The following is a 23,290-nucleotide window of genomic DNA, read 5'->3' on the forward strand; positions in this document are numbered from 1 at the left end:
ATTGATCGAATGCTTCAAGAAAAGAGGCTCCAAAACGAGAACTATTTGGGGCATTGAATGATCTTGACAATCCAAGTAGTTATCATGGGTTGCGGTGAGATGGACATAATTCCTTTAGATGTCTCTGACATCGAAACCTAAGAATGAAAAAAAAATCTTAGTAGAGAACCCCTCTCTCCTTTATTGAGCCTTATACGAAAAGACTTTGGTTTAGTTAGGACCCAAAGATACCAAATGTCCGGTGAAAAACAAACTAACTACTAATTGGTAAGAATCACTTAAATACTTGCCTATTTCTATTAACCTCCAAGGATATTTTCCCAAATTTGAAAATTGTAAATGTTCAAAGCAAGTACATAAGCCAAGAATTGTGAAATGTTACCATATATACCCCTTATCCTTCTTCATGTTATGACAAAGTAGAATGATACAAAAAGCCTTAAGGATTCAGAATCATCCAAAAAATACCAAGAACTTTAGGTAACAACTTTTTCAGTAAAGCCAGTATATAAGTTACCAAGAAAAAGACACTAGTGATGCAAATATCCTCATCCTCATCAAGAACTAAGAAAATATCCATGGCATCTTCTTCTCTATTTTTCTTGCTTCTACTTTTCATAATCTCTATTGCATCTGCAGAAATCAAGTCAAATTATCTTCCAGGAACTTACCAATCTTCACTAGTAAAGAAACATGAAAAGACAAAACTACCCTTCAAAACTCATTACTTCCCTCAAATTCTTGATCATTTCACTTTTCTACCAAAGAGTTCTAAAGTGTTTTATCAAAAGCACCTCATAAATGATAAATATTGGCATAAAGGAGGACCAATATTTGTCTACACTGGCAATGAAGGAAATATTGATTGGTTTGCTGCAAACACCGGATATATGCTTGATATTGCTCCCAAGTTCCATGCTCTTCTAGTCTTCATTGAAGTATGTGCACAATCTTGAAATGCTTTCATATGTACTTTGTAGGGAAAATGTTTTTTTTTTTTACTGTACGAAATATCTTAATTTTATATTCTATTATATTTTGGTGTCCCTCGTATTCTTGTTACTATTAGAAATGGTCTCATCTTTACCATTTTTTGTTTAATGTAGCTCTAACGTGGTTGGGTAGATTTCATGTGTCAAAATACTTTAAAAAACTTTAAATTCTATTCATTTCCTTTTGACTATGGTTTAAAATTATCTTCTCTTATCAAAGCTCTCCTAATCAGGATTGGTGCTAAAGTGGTGGAAGGGGGTCATCTAAATCTCCATCTCCACAAATCAAATAGTATATACAAGTTTATTTTAATGTATATATGGCATATGATGAACCTCTAGTGAAAATTCTGTCTTTGCCACTGTCTCTAACCATATTAGAACTCCGTCAAGGGAAATATGAAAAACTATTTGTTAGCGACAAGACTATACATGACTCCAAAATATAGCGGAGGGTAATATTAACATATTTCGTATAGTAAATGAGTACTTTTGACTCTTTTCTGTTTTTTTCTTAAATCTCTTTTCTCATTTATCTTTTTAGTGGGAATGAAATTAATGACAATGTTTTTTTTTTTTTTTATTTGGAATTTTTTAGCACAGGTTTTATGGGGATTCAATGCCATTTGGAAATAAATCTTACAAGTCAGCAAAGACACTGGGATACTTGAATTCACAACAAGCACTTGCTGATTATGCTGTTCTGATAAGGAGCTTGAAGCAGAATCTTTCTTCTGAATCATCACCAGTTGTGGCTTTTGGTGGCTCTTATGGAGGAAGTAAGTAAGATTGAAGAACCCCACAAAACAAACAAACAAAAAAAGAAAAGAAAAGTGAAAACATAAGTGAAAACGTTTCAACTTTTAGCTGATAATTTGCCTATTATAGATGGAAATGACATGACATTACATGAGTGGACCTATTGAGTGTCCAATCCATGTGAATCACTAGACAGTACAAAAACATGCCAATTTCTGACGGAAATGTTCGAGGCAAGTTTGTCATAAGCTGAAATTTCCTATCGGACATCGTTGGAAATTCACATTTTTTAAATAGTGAGAATTTGCATTCTATGGTTGCTAAATACTATTCTTTCACTTACAACGTTTGTCAGTAGGGCGGAGGTACAAACATCTAAGGGTGATTAGTTGAACATTCTTCGTCAAAAAATTATACTGTGTATATAGATTAATACTGTACTTCTTAAATATAGAAATATTGAACGTCCTTAGTAAATTTCCCGAATTCGCCACTATTTGTCAAGTATATAGTGGAACAATTCATATATAGATTTCATTCTTAAATACTAGTTTGTCTTTAATTCCTCTTCAATTTTTTTTCCTTTTTTTTTTCCAACAGTGCTGGCTGCTTGGTTTAGACTAAAGTATCCTCATATAGCCATTGGTGCAGTGGCATCTTCAGCACCAATTCTGCAGTTTGACAAAATCACTCCTTGGTCAAGCTTCTATGATGCTGTTTCCCAAGATTTCAAGGTTTGTGATTCTAAGCCTAAACAACAGATTAAGCCCTTCTTAAAATCCTTTGATCCAACATGTCTACACTCAGATTGTTGGGAATAAACTCGCCACAGAAATAATATTCACGGTATTAACAGCGGAATAATAAAGTAGCACCGTGATACGATTAATCAACAAGAATAATAAAAAGCGATAATGACACCAAGATTTTTACGTGGAAACCCAAAAGGGAAAAAATTACAGGCCAAGAGGAGCAACTGATATCACTATAGCATGGATTTTACACTTTGTAGGTCTGAATAAAATACTCCAAAACCACTACACACTCAAAAGAAATAACCCTCTTTTAAGATTTCACACCTTACTATAATATCGCTCACACTCTCTATTTTTCCTCACCTCACAGACAATTTCTAACCCTGTCTGTGATGCCTCATTCTTTCTCTCTTTTCGTTGGTGTGTCAAATGAGAAGAGGAGCAACTCCTTTTATAGGTGAGAGCACCACCCTATGGACCAATCAGAATTGAGGATGCATTGCAATTTGCAATTTGCAAAAGTCCGTGACTAGTTATGCAAGTGGGCAACTTGTCACAATACAAGTCTAGACTTCACTCTTTCCTATTCTTTTTGTTATCTGTTTTTCTTTTTCTTTTTATTTCATTAATGGGTATGGACCCCATCAATCTCCCCCTCCAGACCTATTTACTGGAAGGAGGTAACACCAGACTTCTAGTTTGAGTGCATGCCGACAAATTTTTTGCACTACACGAACTTATCTCTTGGTACCACCTTGGTCAACATATCTGTAGGATTCTCAATTGTAGAGATCTTCTCAACCCGCATAGATTCGTCTTCTATCTTTTCTCATCTTCTCATTGAGTAGAAGAGCTAATGTGACATCCTTCTGCTCAATTGAGTCCTTACCATGCAAGATGCTTATTGCCAAATTGTCATAAGATGATGGTAACGAGTTCAGAAGCACGATGGCTTTATCTTCCTCCACGATCTTTACTCCAAGGTTGGCCAGCTGCGTGATTAATCCATTAAGCACATTTAAATGTGACAAAAAATTCGTACCTTCACCCATATGTAGAGCGTATAACTGTTTCTTTAGGTACAATTTATTTGTTAGCGTCTTGGACATGTATAGGTTTTCCAACCTTGTCCAAACACCACATGCGCTCTCTTCATCGATGATGTTATTGACCATATCATCAGTTAAGTGCAACCTGATTGCACTAGCTGCCTTTTCATCCATTTCTTCCCAATCCTCAACTTTCATAGATTCAGGCTTTTTGGATTTCCCACTAGTGCCTTGTGCAACCCTTGTTGGATGAGCAGATCCCTCATCCTTCTCTGCCGTGTTGAGAAAACACTATCACCTTTGAATTTTGCTACCTTTTATTTTACTTGAGACATTTTCTTTTCACCAAGTATAGTATGGCCCACCGCAAAAAATATTTCTGTAAATAAGCAGAACATGTACTCTGATACCAGTTGTTGGGAATAAACTCACCACAGAAATAATATTCATGGTATTAACAGCGGAATAATAAAGTAGCACCGTGATCCGATTAATCAAGAAGAATAATAAAAAGCAATAATGACACCAAAATTTTTACGTGGAAACCCAAAAGGGAAAAACCCACAGGCCAAGAGGAGCAACTGCTATCACTATAGCAAGGATTTTACACTTTGTAGGTTTGAGTAAAATACTCTAAAGACCACTACACACTCAAAATAAATAACCCTCTTTTAAGATTTCACACCTCACTACAATATCGCTCACACTCTCTATTTTTCCTTGCAGACAATTTCTAACCCTGTCTGTGATGCCTCATTCTTTCTCTCTTTTCGTTGGTGTGTCAAATGAGAAGAAGAGCAACTCCTTTTATAGGTGAGAGCACCACCCTATGGACCAATCAGAATTGAGGATACATTGCAATTTGCAATTTGCCAAAGTCCGGGACTAGTTATGCAAGGGGCCAACTTGTCATAATACAAGTCTAGACTTCACTCTTTCCTATTCTTTTTGTTATCTGTATTTCTTTTTCTTTTTATTTCATTAATGGGTATGCACCTCATTAGACGGAAGGGGGTTGCGAAATCACACTTTTGGCGTATTTTTTTTTTATGTATATATAGTAGATGATAAATCTTCTAATTCAGAATCTTGTCTCCGCCACTGGCCACACTCATGCACCCTATGCTCCTTTAAGAATAGGATTCAACTTGATTATATACACAAACAGTAAGAGGCGGCAACTATTGCCTTATTCATTGGATTAAGCTGAACTCGAAACATTTGACACGAAGTATAAGTATATGTGAAAAATTAGTAATGTTTCAGCAAATATTAAATTATGAACGCATAGCTTTAGAAGTTCAATAACAGTTTGAACTTAAAGCTTTGAACCCATCAAATTTAAATTCTGAATCCGCCTCTATTGAATAATAAACAAGTTTTTATACTACCAATGTTTTCAACCTATTATAACAGGTAACTTGCCTTATTTTCCAGCTTATGTAATTTATTATGGACATCTACATTAATTATATTTTAGATGATATCATAATGTAAAAATTCATTCACTATCACAGAGTTTAAATGCGAATAAGATTTATTCATAAAATCTTTGTTTCTTTTTTTTCCCCCCCTCACAATAGGAGGCAAGCTTGAATTGTTATAAAGTGATAAAGGGGAGTTGGGCAGAGTTGGATGCTTTATCTGCACATGAAGAAGGATTGACTGAAGTTAGTAAACTTTTCAGAACTTGCAAGTAAGTCTCCTAAAACAAAAATGAACAAGAGATAAAAAAAATTCATTATAGCATATTACAAGATCAATTTAAAAGTCATTAAAATAATACTATGATTTATACATATTTCAGAGGTTTGCATTCAGTTTATTCAGCTAGGGACTGGCTATGGGAAGCTTTTGTATACACAGCAATGGTGAATTATCCTACTGAGGCTAACTTTATGATGCCATTGCCAGCATATCCGGTAGAAGAGGTACCTAATTCTGCTTAACTTATCAGTTAGATTTGTATGCAATTATCTTATGAGTAATTTGATTGTACTGTTAGTGCATATATATAGGGAAAGGTCTAAAATAACGAGTATGGTTTGCAAAATGATCTACTTTTGCACTCCTTTAAAATGTTGGGGTTCAACTATGACCTCACTATTACCAAATTGCACACATTTGCTTGTATTTCCAACTCAACTAACGGAATCGTCACAAAATAATAAAAGGTCCAAAGTTGTGGTTTGTAACGATTCCATTAGCTTAGTTGAAAAATAAGGGTAAATATGTGACAATTTTATAAAGGCAAGCTAGGCATAATTGGCCCCAACTTTAAACGGATGACAAAAGTAGACAATTTCGCTAACAATGTGTATTTTCTTGCTTGCACAATCAGTGTAGTTTAAACCTATTATAGCAGGTTAATTACCTTTTTTTTTTCTTATTAATTTGCCAATTAAAATTAATGCTTGCCATATATTTATTTGTAATGACTTCATAAGTGAACTGATTGTTAATATTTTTATATCGTCAGTTGTAAAGCTCAAACTTTTTTCCTTTTGAATTAAGATGTGCAAGATAATTGATGGATTGCCAAAAGGAGCTTCAAAACTCAGTCGGGCATTTGCTGCAGCAAGTTTATATTACAATTATACACAAACAGAAAAATGTTTCAATTTAGAAGGTGATACTGATGCTCATGGCCTTCATGGTTGGGACTGGCAGGTACGTAAAACTTTACACAATACACGTCTTAATCTTTTCCAATTAGATTATCCACCGAATTTATTAGTGGCAGGTCCAGCATTTAAACGACTGATGACTGCAGAACCGGTGAACTTCAAGTTGGATTTCCCACTAATACTTCTATTAAATTTGATTGAGAAAATGATCAAATTTATCCAAATATTATTAGAGATTGAACAATTTTTTCCTCTGCTAAACTTTTGATCTAGTATTATCCTGTTACTAGGAAGTTTAATAGCACCCCCTTTTTTGTCTTTCATTTAAGGGTAATTTTAAACCATAATCAAAGGGGTAAATTTGGGCATTTTTCCTCAAAAAATTTGGACACTTGTAGTCCATCCATTTATCGTGAGGTTCCCGTTATAGGAAAGGACAAATACGAAATAATTTGCTAAAGGCAAGAGTATGAATAAACTAAAAGTTTAACGGTGAGCAAAATTGAACTATTTCAGATAGCATAGCGGCAAATTTGAATCTTTTCCCATCTTATTTGGTTATGATTTGATTAAAAAATGGTTCTTGAATTCTTGGTCCAATTAATACAGACCTAATTGATTGACTGTTTAGTCCTGATTTCTGAGTTTCAGGCATGTACAGAAATGGTTATGCCAATGACTTGTTCAAATGAAAGCATGTTTCCTCCATCTTCCTATAGCTACAAGGAGTTCAGACAAGATTGCAAGAAAAGATATGGAGTTGAGCCTAGACCACATTGGATCACTACCGAATTTGGTGGTTATGTGAGTTCTCTCACTTGTTTTTTTTTTTTAAATTTTTTTATTTTTGTTTTCAGTCCTTGTTGCTCCGATTTTTCAAAAGTGTTGCTGCACTCGTGTCAGATCCACAAGAAATGCACTTATTTTGGAGAATTCGACACACATCTTGCGACATTTTTGAAGAGTCTGACCAATACAGTCTCAACTTAACATTTTATGCAAATGTTCTTTGCATATTTTGGTTTTCATTCTAATAAGAATAAAGAATGTCTATAATTTCAGAGAATTGAACAAGTCCTTAAGAGATTTGGCAGCAACATGATATTCTCTAATGGAATGCAAGATCCATGGAGCAGAGGAGGGTAAGTTTGAATATAACTTCTATACAATGACAGTGTAAAGAGTATCAATTTACTTAACTGATAACTACAGTCTACATACCTGAAAAATAAGACAAGTTACTTGTTTATAGTTTAAAAATATGTTGATAGTATAAAAGTTCTTTTCAACTGTTGGTATATATAAGTTAAATTCTACTCAGCCTAAATCTATATAAAATTCTCACATGGTCCATGCGCTGAATTTTATGCTGCAACAGAGAGTTTTGTGTGATTATAAATCTTTTTCTTTTCTTCATTCATTTATTCCTTTATTTCACCCCAAAAAGGTTCAAAATAATTTCTTGTGGATGTTAATGTTAGAGGCGGATCTGAGACGGACTCTGTTGGTTTTAGTTGAATGCATAGGCTTGAACTTTGTATACATATGCGAAAATTTTAAAATGTATATATATCTAATAAGAACATACTCATTGTAAAACCTACAAACTCTATAAATCTTGAATTTGTCTGTGATTACCGTTACTCAAATTGATTTTTTTCTGTTCTCCTTATGACAGTGTGCTGAAAAATATATCAGCTAGCATTGTGGCTCTGGTAACTCAGAAAGGTATCATATGCTTCTGTATATCATCATCTTAATTAGAGACATTGATTTATTTTACAAGTAATAGTTTCATGTTTTAATTTTTCTAATTATTTAGGTGCACACCATGTTGACTTTCGATCTGAGACAAAGAATGATCCAGACTGGTTAATCATGCAAAGGAAGCAAGAAATGGCTATTATTCACAAGTGGCTAGAAGAGTACTACACAGATCTCAAACAAAATTAGATATGATATGCATATTAGTCACTTCTTTCAAGGCACATGCATTATGTCACTTTGGACACAGTAGAAGAGAATAAAAAGGTGTTATGAGAAAAAAGAGAAACTATATTGAATTTCTACAAACTGAAGTCACATATAACTGCATATAATGAGTTTGAACTAATTACCTGAAATATAAGACGGACAATCTGCTACTGCAAGCATGTAAAGTTGAATTAAAATGTAAAAATAATATGTACAATTGGTATTATGTATATCAAATCCAGCATAAAAACACAAGGAATATTATAAATGAGGATTATGGTCACATATATTTAAACCTGTTAACCAGTTTGAACCGGACCGTATCGGACCGGACACCGGCTAACAAACCGGCTGGTTTCCGGTTAAAAAACCGGAACCGGCCACCGGTTCTGGTTTATCGGTTAAAAACCCGAAACCGGAACCGGTCCGATTCAAACACGTCCAAAACCTCTTTTTTTTTTTTTTTTTTTGTATAGTATATATATTATAGTATTTATTAGTATATTGTAGGTATATTTACATATGTTATATAAGTTTATAAGTAAATTTTATATATTTACTGACTAACAGGCTAACAGCAAGTCAACAATACAACATATACGTGTATATATATATATATAAAGTTATATGCTTAAGTTATACCTAAAATATAGTAAGAATATACTTATATATATCAATATACTTAGGTTATATATATATATATATATATATATATGTTTAAGTATACTATATATACTTATAACTTAAGTTATTTATAGCTTAATTTTTTTCTAAGTTTATAAATTCGTATATACGTGTATACATATATATATATGTGTGTGTGTGTGTGTGTGTGTTTAAGTTATATGTATACTATACATTATAAGTATATTCTTAATATATTTTAGTTATTTTTCAAGTATATAACTTTCTAGTTTTTAATTTAAGTAGATGTATAGTATAAGTATATTCTTAGTATATTTTAGGTATATTCCTAACTTAATATAAGTAAAAATATGAACACAAGTAAATAGAAGAAAACTCAATGAGCCATCTATTTTATTGATATTATATTTGTTGTGAACTTGTTGTATGAGAATCCTATACTCATATGCTTGTTGTAGCATAATGTAAGTGTAGTTTCACCTAGTCTCAATTTCTACTTGAATTTTTTTAGGTCTAAGGTTATTTTCCACACAACAATTCTTAAAATCTCTAAGTCTTCCCCTATTAGCATTACAAAAAAAAAAAAAAACGCAACCGCATCTCTAATTTTTGAATAGAATCGTCAAAACACACAAGACCATCTTAAACAATTAAGTTTAAAATGTGACAACTACATCTCACATGAAAAATATTTTTTAGCGGAGGGTTTAATTCTCTTTTTAAAAGACCAATCGCCTTTGTATTATTAGAAGCATTATCTAAAGCAATACAAAGTGTTTTTCTATAAATGTTAAAAAATCTCATAATAGTAGACATTGAATCCACTAAAAAATTTCCATTGTGACGACCTTTTCCTTCATCATATAAAAAAGCTATAATTCCTTTTTGTATAACCCAATTGTCATCAACCCAATGACATGTAATAGCAAAAAAATCTAACTTGTTAAGACTAAGACCCAAATCAGCGGTAAGAGAAACATTACAATTTAAAGAATTAAATACATGGCGCAAATAAAATCTATATTTTTTTATACAAATCTATAACATCCGCTCTACAAGTACTTCTAGGAATACCCTCAAATAACGGATTATAACAACGTTGAATGTAAGTAACAAACCCCAAACCCGAAGGAAAGGAAAATGGTAAACAATCATAAGCTACCATTTTAGCTATTTCTACATGCTCTTTTTTCTTGTCATACTTAAAAATTTTACCGGTTCATGGATCTATCGTCATTTGAATACCCCCCACATTTGAACCCATTTGCTCTCCCCAAACATCCATATGTTTCTTTCTTATATGACCATTTAGTGTACCCGTTCCACCATCCTTACTAGTTCCTTGCCTAAAAGCAAATACTTGTTCACATAGGGTACATTTAACTGTTTAGCTTTCTCTATCCTTAGTCATAAATTTCCAAATTTTAGCGGTTGGCTTACGAGTTCTAGGCGGTTTGTCTTGTGTATGTAATTGTGCAGGACATGTATCTCCTATGGGATTTTCGGGGGCTTGTGTTCAATCATCATCATCATCAATTTCATTAAAAGTGTCGGTATAATGCTGTTGCATTGCCTTATGACCTAAACGTGGATTATTTCCACCAACATCAATACCCAAATTAGGTGTTTCTTCCACAAATGTTTTCTCATTAAGCCCACTCTTAACAATACCACTACTACCGGCACCACGTCTAAATCTCTTCGGCATTATTAAATAGAATTAATTTAAATCACACTCAAATAAATCACAAGAAAATAAATTGCAACAAATTAAATTGCATAAATTAAATTGCGAAAAATAAAGATAGAGTTGGAACGAAGGTACCAAATTGCCGGACTAATTTCCAACAAAGTGAAGGCGGCTAGAATTGCAAATCCACCAAAGCTACTTCGGATTGTTGCAAAATCACCAACTCCACCAACAATATTATAATTGCAAAATTAATAATTGAAACTATAATAAGACTTTATAATATTTATTTGGGAGAAATTTAAAGTGGCTAATTGTTGCAAAGTAACTATAATTGAGAGATTGAGATTTGAGAGAAAAAAAAGAGTTAATTGGTGTGGATTAAAATGGAAATGGAGAGGGGTTTATATAGGGGTGGGGGATGGGCTAAAGTGTTAAAAAAAAGTTTGGGGGGGGGGGGGGGGGGGGGAATGGGTATGGGACTGTTTGGCAACGACCTTTAAAAAAAATAGAAACCGGAACCGGTAGTTAATATACAGTTAACCGGTTCCGGTTCCGGTTTTACCGGTCCAGTTACCGGTTAACCCGAACCGGTTGACGGGTTTACATATACTTGCGAAAAGTTATCACGAGCATTTGCATTTTCCTAAAAAGATTGCAAGGAGTCCTAGTCTCGAGTTCAGGTGGGGCATCATTTCATTCTCGTAATGAGAATGAGTGCACTGCATGCATGACCAAACAAGTTGCTCTCTCACCTCGCAACAACAACGTCTCTCTTTTAAGTTAAGTCATTTCCTAAGACGGTTCCTCTTATTCAAAGATAATCCAAGCTGCGGCGGTACCTCACGAACTTCTTACTGGGCCAGTACCGTAATAGGAATATGAGAGTGTTTGTATGCACGTGTTTTTTCATATACAATTACCTCTTAGATCGTCTAATGTCTCGTCTGGGTATCGTCTTTTCTCTCGATCGACTCTAATTACAACTTACTAGTGAATTTTGAGAGTCAACCACTTCCTCGCTCTAGCTAAAAAAAGCCTCTTTGAATTATTGTAATTGTCGAAATGAGTGTTAAATCTATTTTATTTTCACTAAGAATTCAGTTTGATATAATCTGAATTTTTCCTACCACGAAAATTATAATTCGAAATGCAATATGACATATTTGGAAGTACAAATAAATGCATCCAAAAGATCATATGAAATGCTTCATCTTAATTGCATATTTTCCATGTGTGTCTAAATCCTCCACAAATGCCAGCCAAGACAAATTGTCCGTGCTTCTTTGTTCTTATCCAATCACAATCAACCACTGTCCTATAATTCTACCATTAAGGAAATTACTTCAACTAGAATTCTTAATTCATTTTATTTGTACTTGAAATTCTACTAGTAAATGAGAATTAACTTCTTAGAAATGTAACGCAATATAAGAAGAGCTAAACATCCTCATAATCAGTCTGATTTGCAATATGCCAAAAAAAATTGTATTTGCTTAATGCACTAACACAGAATATTCTGTCGTGTTATTTTTTGATTGACGTCTGAATTTGAATCACTTAATTAAAACTGTAAATCGTTTTTGCTTTTACAATCATTATTTGTTCTGGACAAGTCTCTATTTACTCAAATCTAGTGCACATTCTTAGTGTATCACTAAAGCGACATTTTCTTCATGTGAATATGACATTTTACCACTATTCTATGCATTACAACCCACAACAATCTCCAAATCGATAACTACTACGGCTACCTTCAGCCTTTCCCTTGCGCTAGCGAACACAACACAACCATGATCACCAACTAACCAATCATGAGCCACATCCATCATCAACTACCACTACTGATATATCTCCTTTAACAAACGCATAATCACCATGTTGTCGATTACGCGCAATAACTACTATCATCAACTATCACCACTAGCCATAACCATAACCATCACACATTTTTAGCCACCCCCTACACAACTAGCTCTAGCCACATCACTAGACTCCTCAATGACTACCACTAACAAACACCCATTATCGTCGACCACCGTTGTTATTACTATTTTCTCTAGATTTTAGAGTATATTTCATCAAACAAACAATTTCTTTACGACACCACGTAAATTACGAATTTTTTTAATACTTTGTAAATATAACATCTATTATAAATTTTGTTTTGGATTTTATTTATATTAGTTTTTGAATAAAGATGAATATAATTATATATTTAGATGTTGAGAAAATAAACAATCATTAAGTATTTAAGTTTAGAAAACGCTTAATAGTCAAGCATGTAATCATATTCAGATATCTTAATCTTCAAAAATACGATCCTTTTCTCATTTAAAAAATGAAAAAAAGGAAAGAGAAACATTGCTCCCAACCAAAATTTTATTAGAGAAAGAAGAGAATAATCGACCAATTTGAACATGCCTATAATCTGCTTCGATCTGTCTTGAATGAAGGAATTAAGACGGGATGTAATTAAATTAATTTGCTTGATTATAATGAATCTTTTATATTATCAAATATAATATTAATATGTTACTTATCATTTATTTAAATTATTAATTAACATTAATTATAATAGTTTTGTAAATGATTTAACTATAAAATATTTTGTATATAACGCATATACTTCCTTCATCTCAAATTATTTGTCTTGTTTTGGTTTACACGCTCCTTACGGAATTTAGAAGGAGTATTTGACTGACTTCCCCTTATTAATGTCTAAGTTATAGTTGTCTCCATTAAATATTTTACTTTATTCATGTATAATGTATCATCTCCATTAATAACAAAATTCTACGAAGGATAAAATGAGAACAAATAATTAATTGTGTCTTGAACTCCTAAAACAACTAATAATTTGAAATAATTTTTTTCAGTAACCACGACACATAATTTGAGATGGTGAGTAAGTTAAAAAGCATTTAAAAAAAGGCTTAATGCATATGCGACCCCTTAAACTTGACCCTTTTTTCCATTTTGGCACCTTAACTAAGAGTTGTTCCTATTGAACCCATGAATTCGTCCTCGAGTGTGTCTATCAAACCGCCTAAATCTGATTTTTATTAGAAGAACAAATTAAATTGAGGAAAGAAGGTGGAATAATATTTTAGACATGTGGTAAGCTATGCTTTAGGTCATGGATATGTCGATTTCTGCTGGTTCTGCTCTTCCACCATCAGCTTAATTAAGAGCTACTCTTTTTTTTTTCCCTCACAATTGCTGCTAATCTTAGCTAAAAGATGGTATAATTAATAGAATATATATTAACATGTTGCTACATTAAAGATGAAATACTATATAAATCGAATTGTGTTTCCTAGACACACCTAAAGACAAATTCAAGAATTCGATAAAAATAATACTGTTACACCCCACACTTTCAGAGCATGAGCATGTCATGTACATCACTATAGTAATGGAGTATCGGAGACGTCCCATGATGTTTTGGAAGGTACAAGCCATGGGAAGTATGTAACAATGAAGTAAAGGATGAATTACGATCTTGTAAGTCATAATCGGGAAAGACTATTTTGAAACACAAGAACATGGCCATTATCAAGTATAATAAATGATAAATATCATGTAGGGGGAGTTTTGGAAGATTCCGGGACCAAGCAAATCAAATAAAATAAGTTTGTCGAAAATTTGGAAAAGTTGGCAGAATTAAGGACAAAATTTTGGATCAACTTTGGAGGGGTATATCTCCAGGCATATTAGGAGTTTTAAGGTATTTCAAAAGCCTAAAATGAAGTTCGTCGAGTCTAGTTTCTAACGCAACAAACCGCTCATCAATAGGACATCGGAGTAGAGAATTATGAACGTTACAAATCAGGCTGACAGAGCAGAAACGCGTGCTACAGTAACCGACCTGCTACAGTGAAATGCTACAGTGAACCCGACCCTAATTTGACCCTTATAAAAAGGGTAAGAACCCTTTTTTTTTACCAGATTTTAGCCCAGATTTGCCCAGAAAATTCTAGAAAATTGGAAGAGGGAGTGAGGGAATAAAAAAGTAAGCCATTTTCAAGTGACAGAGTATTAATCGAAGCTTGGATAAACGCATAGATGTGATTCTAGTATGGTTTTGCGGCGGATTCAAGGTGGATAGTGAAGATATCGTTGTTTTAACAAAAATAAGGTATGAATCTCTTCTTATTAATATTACTTTTGGTTTATTTACGAAGATAGAGTGATGAAATGGTTGTATAATAAAGTTGTTCGCTGAGAAATTGGACAAACATCGCGTGAGATGTTTTATGGAATATTTTGGTATTGATGATGATGTTGTTGATGTTGGTGCTGTTGTAGTTGTTATTTTGTTGGTATTGTGATTTCGGGCTAGACATATAAACAGGGGAGGTGCTGCCCCAATTTTGGCAGATTATAAATGGATTTATTTGAAGGACTAAGACAAGCGTATAACGATGAGTCTAACGATTGTGTGAATCCTCTTAAATGTAGACTCATGAATTCGGACGAATAAGTGTGGATAACTGGAGGTTGAACAGGTATGTTAAGGCTAGTCCCTTTCTTCTAAAGGCATGATTCCTTTCTTATGAATCCAATAGGTGTTTTCCAAATGTCCCAGAATCCCTTTCTGTGAATCCGTAAATGTTTTCCAAGAATATTCTTATTCTCAAAAGCTAGAGATTCATGATTCATAGAGTTCATATGATGCTAAAGATAAACATGTTTTATGATGACGATGATCCTATTTCTAGAAACTCCTATGTTATAATTCCCTACATATGTTTCATAACCTCCTTACTCCCAAAAGTTAGAGTTCATGATTCAAAGGCATGACTTCTTTCTTGATAATCCATAAATGTTTTCCAAAATGCCTTTATTTTTCAAGTCAAAGATTTATGATTCTATAAGCTTTTATGACAACAACAACAACAGACATGTTTTTACAATCTTAATGACGATGTTAACGATGAGAATGTTTCTATGATGATTACGACGACGATGATGATTTCATGTTTAAAAGTCCCAAGCTTATGATTTCAATGTGAATATGAGAATGTTGAGTTATTTTTGTGATTTTCTTAATTTTTATTCATTGTTGTTGATCTCGCCTTATAATAATTGTTCCTTCAAGGTAAGATAGAGCGATGATGATTATTCCATAATATAATCGGAGGTTACCGACCTTACGTCACTCCGATGTATTTATAGCTTTTATTTGGCTCTCATGCATGCTTTATATATATGTATGTATTTTCTCACACCGCGCCGCGCTATAGTCGGCCGGGCATGGCACGTAGATGTGCACACCACTGCAGTGGGCATGTTATGATATTGCCCCGGACGCGGGCTAATGATGATAACACCGAGCCTCAATGGCCGGGCATGATACTATATATATGACACCGAGCCTTAATGGTCGGGCATGGTACTATGTATATGTATAAAATGTTTTTTTAAGGCTAAGCATGCATGTCATCCGCCTTATGAGGCATCCAGATGTACAGGTTATCTCTCATATTCCATGTTACCTTTCATATCTATATTATGTTGGTATTCGTGCCTTACATACTCAGTACATTATTCGTACTGACGTCCCTTCTTGTGGACGCTGCGCTCATGCCCGCAGGTAGGCAGGGAGACGGATCAGACCCGCAGGTCTTCTATGAGCGGACTCTCAGGAACACTCCACTTTCTTCGGAGCTGCAGTTTATTTGGTATTGTCCTTATGATCATTTGTATTCCACGTAGAGGCTCGTAGACGTGTGTGTACAGTTAGATGTTTTGTAGCTCCACCGGTTCATATTATGGTATAATATAATGGTGGCCTTGTCGGCCTTGTTTTGAGCTCTTGATACTTTACTGTTAGCCTTGCCGGCTTTATGATATACGCTATGTTGTGGCGACCTTGTCGGTCCGCATATGTACATATGTGCTGAATGATCGGATATTACTATGTTGGGCCTTTTCTGCGTGCAGATGTTCTTTGAGTTATGGTTTATAATGTTCAAAGTAATGAATAAGTCAGGTGGTTCCCGGCCTACGGGTCGGAGCTCGTCTTACTCCTGATAGGGGTGTGACAAATACCTAATTAAAATATCACAAAAAAAAAAAGAAGAAGCAAATTTAGGGAGCAGGCATTAAGCCTTAAAAAGAAAAAATACCCCGCAAAATAAGGAAACGAGTGAAGAGCAAAAAGCCAAAAAAGGAAACTATAGTGAAACATAGATGTTAACCCAAAAAAAAAAAAAACAAAGAGAGAGAAACTTGACGGTGGACTTTCAACAAACTTGTTAATCCAAATGCCAATTTTCACCACATAGCCGACAGCGCACTCCCACTAAACCAAAAATAAAAAACAGTGGATATTTACTCTAACACCTTCAAGAAAGTAGATCCAAAGTATGCAGTACTAAAGTAGTAAATTAATCACTACCCATTTTAGCTCACATCAATATGAAAATCCCCCGTTAACCCATTACAGTAGATCCATTTTGCCTTATAGATCTCACTTCCAAAGGTAGAAAAAACCCCAAAAGAAAAAATGGCAAGGCAATCTGGGAATTGTTTAAGATGTTGTTTAGTGATATTTGCTGTAGTTTCTGCACTTTGTGTATCTGGCCCTGCTATTTATTGGAAATTCAAGAAACTAAGAGTAAAAGCTGCACAATCTTGTATGCCTTGTAATTGTCATTGTTCTCCTCCTCTTTCCCTTCTTGAAGTTGCTCCTGGTATGTAAAAAGATCCTATTTTTGTGCTTTTATTTATCTAAAGATCCTATTTTTATGCTTTGTTACTTGGTTTCCTTTTGTGGGGTTTCTTTATTTGATTCATTCTTTATGTTTATGCTTTAGTTACTTGGCTTTCTTTAGTGGATTCATTCTCTTGCCTGGTGTTAGTTTGATTGTAAATTTTGAGGATCTTGTCTTTGGTGATTTGTGTTCTTGGGTGTTTTCTTAGGTTAAGGTTGGCTGTAGATTTCTTGTTACATGTAGAGAGTTTATTAAGTAACCTTTTCATTATTATGTGCACTGTTATATTTTGCTTCAAACAAAAAACTGCTCTAGTGCCCTTTGATTGCCAAGTTTCAATCTATTTTCATGCTTTACTTATCTAAAGTATGCAGTACTTGTAAATTAATCAATACCCATTTCAGCTCAAATACTTCCCAATATGAAAAAACCCAGTTAATCCATTAAACTAGTGGTTTAGTAGATCCATTTTGCTTTGTAGATCTCAGTTCCAATTGCCCTCAAAGTAAAGAGAGAAACGGAAAAACTAAAGATGGCAAGTCAATCTGGGAATTGTTTAAGATGTTGTTTAGTGATATTTGCTGTAGTGTCTGCACTCTGTATATCTGGTCCTGCTATTTATTGGAAATTCAAGAAACTAAGAGTTATAAAAGCTGCTCAATCTTGTATGCCTTGTAAATGTGTGATTGCACCCCTCCTCTTTCCCTTCTTGCAGTTGCTCCTGGTGTGTGATTTCAGCTTTTTTTTAGATCCAAGATCCTATTTTTATGCTTTATTTATGTAAAGATTCTATTTTTATGCTTTGTTACTTGGTTTCCTTTTGTAGGGTTTCTTTATTTGATTTATTCTTTATGTTTATACATATGTTACTTGGTTTCCTTTTCTGTGTTTTCCTTGTTTGATTCATTCTTTTGAATGGTGTTAGTTTTATTGTAAGTTTTGAAGATCTTGTCTTTGGTGATTTGTGTTACGGAGCTGTTATATGGGCATCAATACCTATTTTTCCTTGGGTGTTGTCTTAGGTTGAGGTTGGATTGGGGGTTATGATATTTAGATTGATGGTAGATGTTTGGTTACATGTAAAGAGTTTATTAAGTTACCTCTTAATTATCATGTTCACTGTTATGTTTTGCTTCAACAAACTGCTCTAGTGCTTCAAATTTCGACCTATTTTTATGCTTTACTTATCAAAAGATCCTATTTTTATGCTGTACTTATCAAAAGATCGTATTTTTATACGTTGGGTGTGTGATTTCCTTTTTTGGGTTTTCTTTGTTTGATTCATTCTTTTGCGTGGGGTTAGTTTTGTTGTGAGTTTTGAGGGTCAAGTTTGAGATTGTCTTTAGTATCGGATTTGGTCGATGTTATCCTTTAAACTAGCCTCGGAGGCTGGTAGAAATGTTAAAGGTGCATGACGGGGTGTGTTCTGCTTTTGCATTTTGGTTAAATCCAGAAAGCAGATGAATCAATGCTTTCATTAACTAACTTGTTCCGCTTGCACCTTATCAGAAACTTGTCCTTCTCGCTCAAAGTGGGGATGAAGGTCTTGCCTCTAAAAGGATCAGACATTGTTTAGATAATTAAATGGAAGATCTTATGCTTATTGCTCGAGCTTAGTAAAGATTGAGGTCAGATCGGATGTAGTAGAAACTTAAGTGAAACTTTGATTGACAAGCTCTGATACCATGTAGGAAAATAAGTAAGCCGTGTTGTTAGCTACTGTCACAAGGAGCTCTCTGCTACTATTTTTCTTTCATGGTTTCAAAGTTTGTTGATTAGGCCTCACCTTAAGTTTCTACTTTTTTGGCCCCATAATTAAGCAAACTATGAAGAAAACGAGAGAAATCCTTTTATCCCCCTCGTGAAACTTGAGTTTCTTAAAAGACAAACTATTGAGTATTTGGATGAAGCGAAATGGGTATAGTGGTTTTTGTTTATAAGTACAAGGTAGTTTATTGATATTTCTCCCAAATATTGATCTGGTACAGAGAGCGGAATGGGTACATAGGATGTTGTGAATGGGCCTGGACCAGTATTGGCAAAGCACTCCAACATTGGGTTAGTGACAATGTTTGGGATCTGAGTTGATAAATAGCGACTTATGGGAGCATAATAGGCTTATGCGTATTGTTGAGAAAATGTCTAATGTAACAAAGCAAATCACACAAACTTCTAATACTTCAACAGTGAGAAGGATATTACAACTCAACTCAAACTACTACAGGATTTAGAAATACTAAACTGAAATACAACACTAAGGAGGAACAGATAGGGATGAGAAGAGGGAAGATACACAAATAGAAGTATGGAGATGAGAAGCTTAGATTCAGAGGAAGGGGATGAGAGGAACAAACATTTTCTCCACAGTACGCATAAGCCTTTCCTCCCATAAGTTGCTATTTATCAACCCGGATCCCAAACGCAGTCACTTAATCCAGTGTTGGGCCGCTTTGCCAATACTGGTCCAGGCCCATTCACAACATAGGATCTATGTGGACGACACCTACTAGTTTTGGTTGAGGCATAGTTATTGTTGTTGTAGAGGTTCAAAAATCTATCTTTGCTGAAAAGTAAGGGCTGAAGAATGTGGACACAATTACATGCAACATATATCCGACGTTCATTAATTACTCCTTATATTCTTTTCCAAATGCCTCTTAAAGTACGATGCAAAGTTTCCATCCTGCATTGTACTTTTTTAAAAAGTACTATGCAGAGTCTCCGTCGTGTATCGACTTTTCAGTTCTTCTTGAGAAACTGAGGTAATTCTGCAAAGTACTAAGCACTGTACCTCCTCATTGGTTCCTTTTGACTAATAGACGATGTCAAATTCCGTGCAAAAACATAGGCTTCAAAGTTTATTATCCTAATGACTGTTAGCTGCTTAGACTTCGCTGAAAGGTAGGTTATTGTTTCTAGAGTTTAAGTTATATACACCGTCGGTGTAAATAATTTTTACACTATCAGGTCATTTTACCTTTGTAGCAGGTAAATATCTTATTTTTAAGATTTCAAATCTCACATTTTAAGGAAGCTTTTCTATTGATAGCTTTTGAATGACCTGATGGTGTGAAGAATTATTTACATTGACGATGTATAGAACTTAAACTCTTGTTTCCATAGCTGGTAGAGCTGTTAAACTGAACTCTGTGACTTAGCTGCTTTATTATTTTTTTTTTCTTTTTTCGGGTATGTCTTCACTATGGAATATACTAGTGTTCAATGTTTTTTGGTATTTCAACTCTTCGTGATAGTTTCTATAGATGTAATTTATAAGGTCCAGTTGATGGAATCTGAATACCAATTAAACTAACATTGTCCTGCTCTTGGTTTCCACTTGTGCAGGCTTGGCCAACCTTACAATCACAGGTGAGCTTTCTATTCGGACTCCTCTTCACTATTTAATATTTACCCTTTATTCTTCTCTTCAAGAAAGAATGCTATGTACTTATGTAACATTTTCACAAGAAAACTTGGAATTTTTCGACCCTTTAATCCAATTAATTCTATGGTTATGCATACCCCAGTGCATTCTGATGAATACAAAAAACTATAGTCCTTGAGAACAAGGCTAATTAGAGCACCCAAGGGTATGCCCAAGTGGTCAATGAAGTGGGTTGTGAACCATGAGATCTCAGGTTCAATTCCCAATTGAGGAAAAAACTAGTTGAGTTTCTTCCCATCTGTCCAAGACTTGATCGATAGAGTTACTCGGTAGCTTTGCAGGTAGGAGTAGCGGGTACCTCGTGTAATTAAGCGCAAGCTGGCCCAGACACTACGGTCATTAAAAAAGAAAGAACAAAGCTAAGACGAAGAAAGAACAAAGCTAAGATGATACTGACGAACAACACTACTGATTATCACCTGGACGATGGATCGGATTTGCGTTTTCCCTTAAACTAAGTTGGACCTTAAACCAAGTTATTTGCTAAGTGAGCACTTCATGACTATAACCCTTTTATAGAGATGCTGCCTAAATCCTTTTTCTGCAACTTTGTCAGTTCCTATAGCATATTTTGGACCCTCAGATACGATTATGAACAACTATGGAGTGTATAGTGCATAAACCAGTAAGTCTCAGAAGTGGGGAAAAAAGCTGCTTTGGTTGAAGGAACATGCTCTATGTAATTTACAATGCAATAAATATGTTCCCGTGCCACCAATATAGTTTAGAGATATTAGTTGTGATTTCTTTGTGCAGAGTGCCTTCCACTTTTCCATGTTACAAACTCAAAAGTCTATTCATACTGCTCACACCCAAGAGTGTGGCTTAGTGGTGAACGAAGTTGGATGAGAACCATGAGGTCTCTGGTTCAAATCCTAGTGGAGACAAAAGTACTAGGTGTGATATCTTTCATCTGTCTAAGCCTTGGTGGACGGAGTTATCTGGTACCCGTGTTGATGGGAGGTAGTAGGTACACCGTACCAATTAGTTGAGGAGCGCGCAAGCTGGCCTAGACACAATGGTTATAAAAAAGAAACATTCATACTGCTTTTGGATGTATTGCTTCTATTAGAGCTTGCTTACCTAGAACTTCTGCAAAAAATTATTTTAAGCTGAAATCATGACATGCTACATTGTAATGTTTCACATTGGCATAATCAGACTGCGGGAAAGATGATCCAGATCTTAAGGAAGAGATGGAAAAACAATTTGTGGATTTATTATCCGAAGAGCTGAAATTGCAGGAGGCTGTCGATAAGGAGCACGTCCATCATATGAACATCACCTTTGTGGAGGCGAGAAGGTTAGCTAACGAGTACCAAAAGGAGGCCGAGAAATGCATTGCCACAACCGAAACTTGTGAAGTCGGGAGAGAAAGAGCTGTCGTGTTGTATGCCAAGGAAAAAAAGTTGACTTCCCTCTGGGAGAAAAGAGCGCGCCAAGCTGGTTGGAAAGGAGAATAAAAAACCCCACCGGTGAAGAACTCTTTTTTAGTTTCAAATTTTGTTGTCCACTTTGTAGCTTTACGTTAGTTGTATTCTCTCTATGAGCACAAAATTGCTCATATTTCTTCATCTATATATGTATTTACTTACTCTCTTGTACCCTGTCATGATCATATGAAATATAAACTTTCCCATTATAGTTCCATGATCTGCATTGATTGAATTAGAACCCTTTATTGATTCCATTATGCACTTTTTAAAGCCATTTACAATAATCCCTAGCCAAAGTGAAGTTCTATGATCTGAAGTTCTCGAGTTTGAGCCATGAAGATTGAGAATCTTTCGATGAGGGAAAGGTATACCCCCTTGGTGCTCGGCCTGAATTCAGATTAATTGATAGTGTATGTCGAATAATTGATGATTAGAAAAAAAAAAAATCTAAATGCCACGTTAATTTGATTATTAATATAAATAAAGTTTGTGAATGCATCGATTGTGTTCACAATTTTTGTAGAGAATAAAAAATACATAAGAGTGAAAATTTAATCTGGATGGTCGATAAGTGAGTCTAGGTTGAGCATCTCCACCATTTGGGTATGTTGAAGATTTGAGTCACCCTGGAGGGTATGATGGGAACACTATTGATCGTTATGTTAATATTTTGTCGGAGTTTAAAATGAAATTGCAAAATAACCATTTTTAAGGCGAACTAACCACTCAATTTCATGGGTGGTACCAATATAAAAGTAGTATGCTTTTATATATAAGAGATTAGGAATGGTTATCAAAATATGTATTGCTATCTTATCAGTGGTGTACATTATTTCAAACAGCAAAAGGCCAAAAGTATTCTTAAAATAACTCTCAAATTAACACCTAAACTTGATGACCTTTAAAAAAAAACACATGACTTATTATGATTGACCGCATATATTATTTAATTTAAAAATTAAACCCACCTACTTTTGAACAAAAACTCTTCAACCCGTTTAATCTAACATGTTATTTTAATCTAGACCCATATTTCATTCTTATTTGGACGCAACATTCAGCTCCCTGACGCTTAACCTTCTTGTTCTAGTTCATGGACTCTTGGCGAGCCCAAGTGATTGGACGTATGCTCCATCAACCTCTGTAAGGTTTTAGTGGAAGATCTGCTTGTGCTCACGTCCAATCACTTGGCTCGC

The 23,290-nt window shown here is 34.5% G+C and overlaps 2 protein-coding genes across 2 annotated transcripts; both read left to right on the forward strand.

Moving 5' to 3' along the window:
* The first annotated feature begins 438 nt into the window (after positions 1–438).
* LOC132603016 (uncharacterized) lies at positions 439–8,255 on the forward strand. Its single transcript, XM_060315865.1, has 10 exons — positions 439–938; positions 1,591–1,771; positions 2,352–2,485; positions 5,139–5,251; positions 5,363–5,486; positions 6,070–6,225; positions 6,834–6,986; positions 7,245–7,324; positions 7,861–7,910; positions 8,005–8,255. The coding sequence occupies exons 1-10, from the start codon at positions 537–539 to the stop codon at positions 8,133–8,135; spliced, it is 1,524 nt and encodes a 507-aa protein (XP_060171848.1). The 5' UTR covers positions 439–536; the 3' UTR covers positions 8,136–8,255.
* An 8,460-nt stretch (positions 8,256–16,715) lies between these two features.
* On the forward strand, positions 16,716–22,308 carry LOC132603017 (uncharacterized). The gene is made up of 3 exons (XM_060315866.1): positions 16,716–17,192; positions 20,559–20,582; positions 21,820–22,308. Exons 1-3 carry the CDS (start codon positions 17,006–17,008, stop codon positions 22,119–22,121), a joined length of 513 nt encoding a protein of 170 aa, XP_060171849.1. The 5' UTR covers positions 16,716–17,005; the 3' UTR covers positions 22,122–22,308.
* Positions 22,309–23,290: the final 982 nt, after the last annotated feature.

Source organism: Lycium barbarum, chromosome 7 (genome assembly GCF_019175385.1).
Source record: "Lycium barbarum isolate Lr01 chromosome 7, ASM1917538v2, whole genome shotgun sequence".
In the NCBI taxonomy this organism is placed as follows: Eukaryota; Viridiplantae; Streptophyta; class Magnoliopsida; order Solanales; family Solanaceae; genus Lycium; species Lycium barbarum.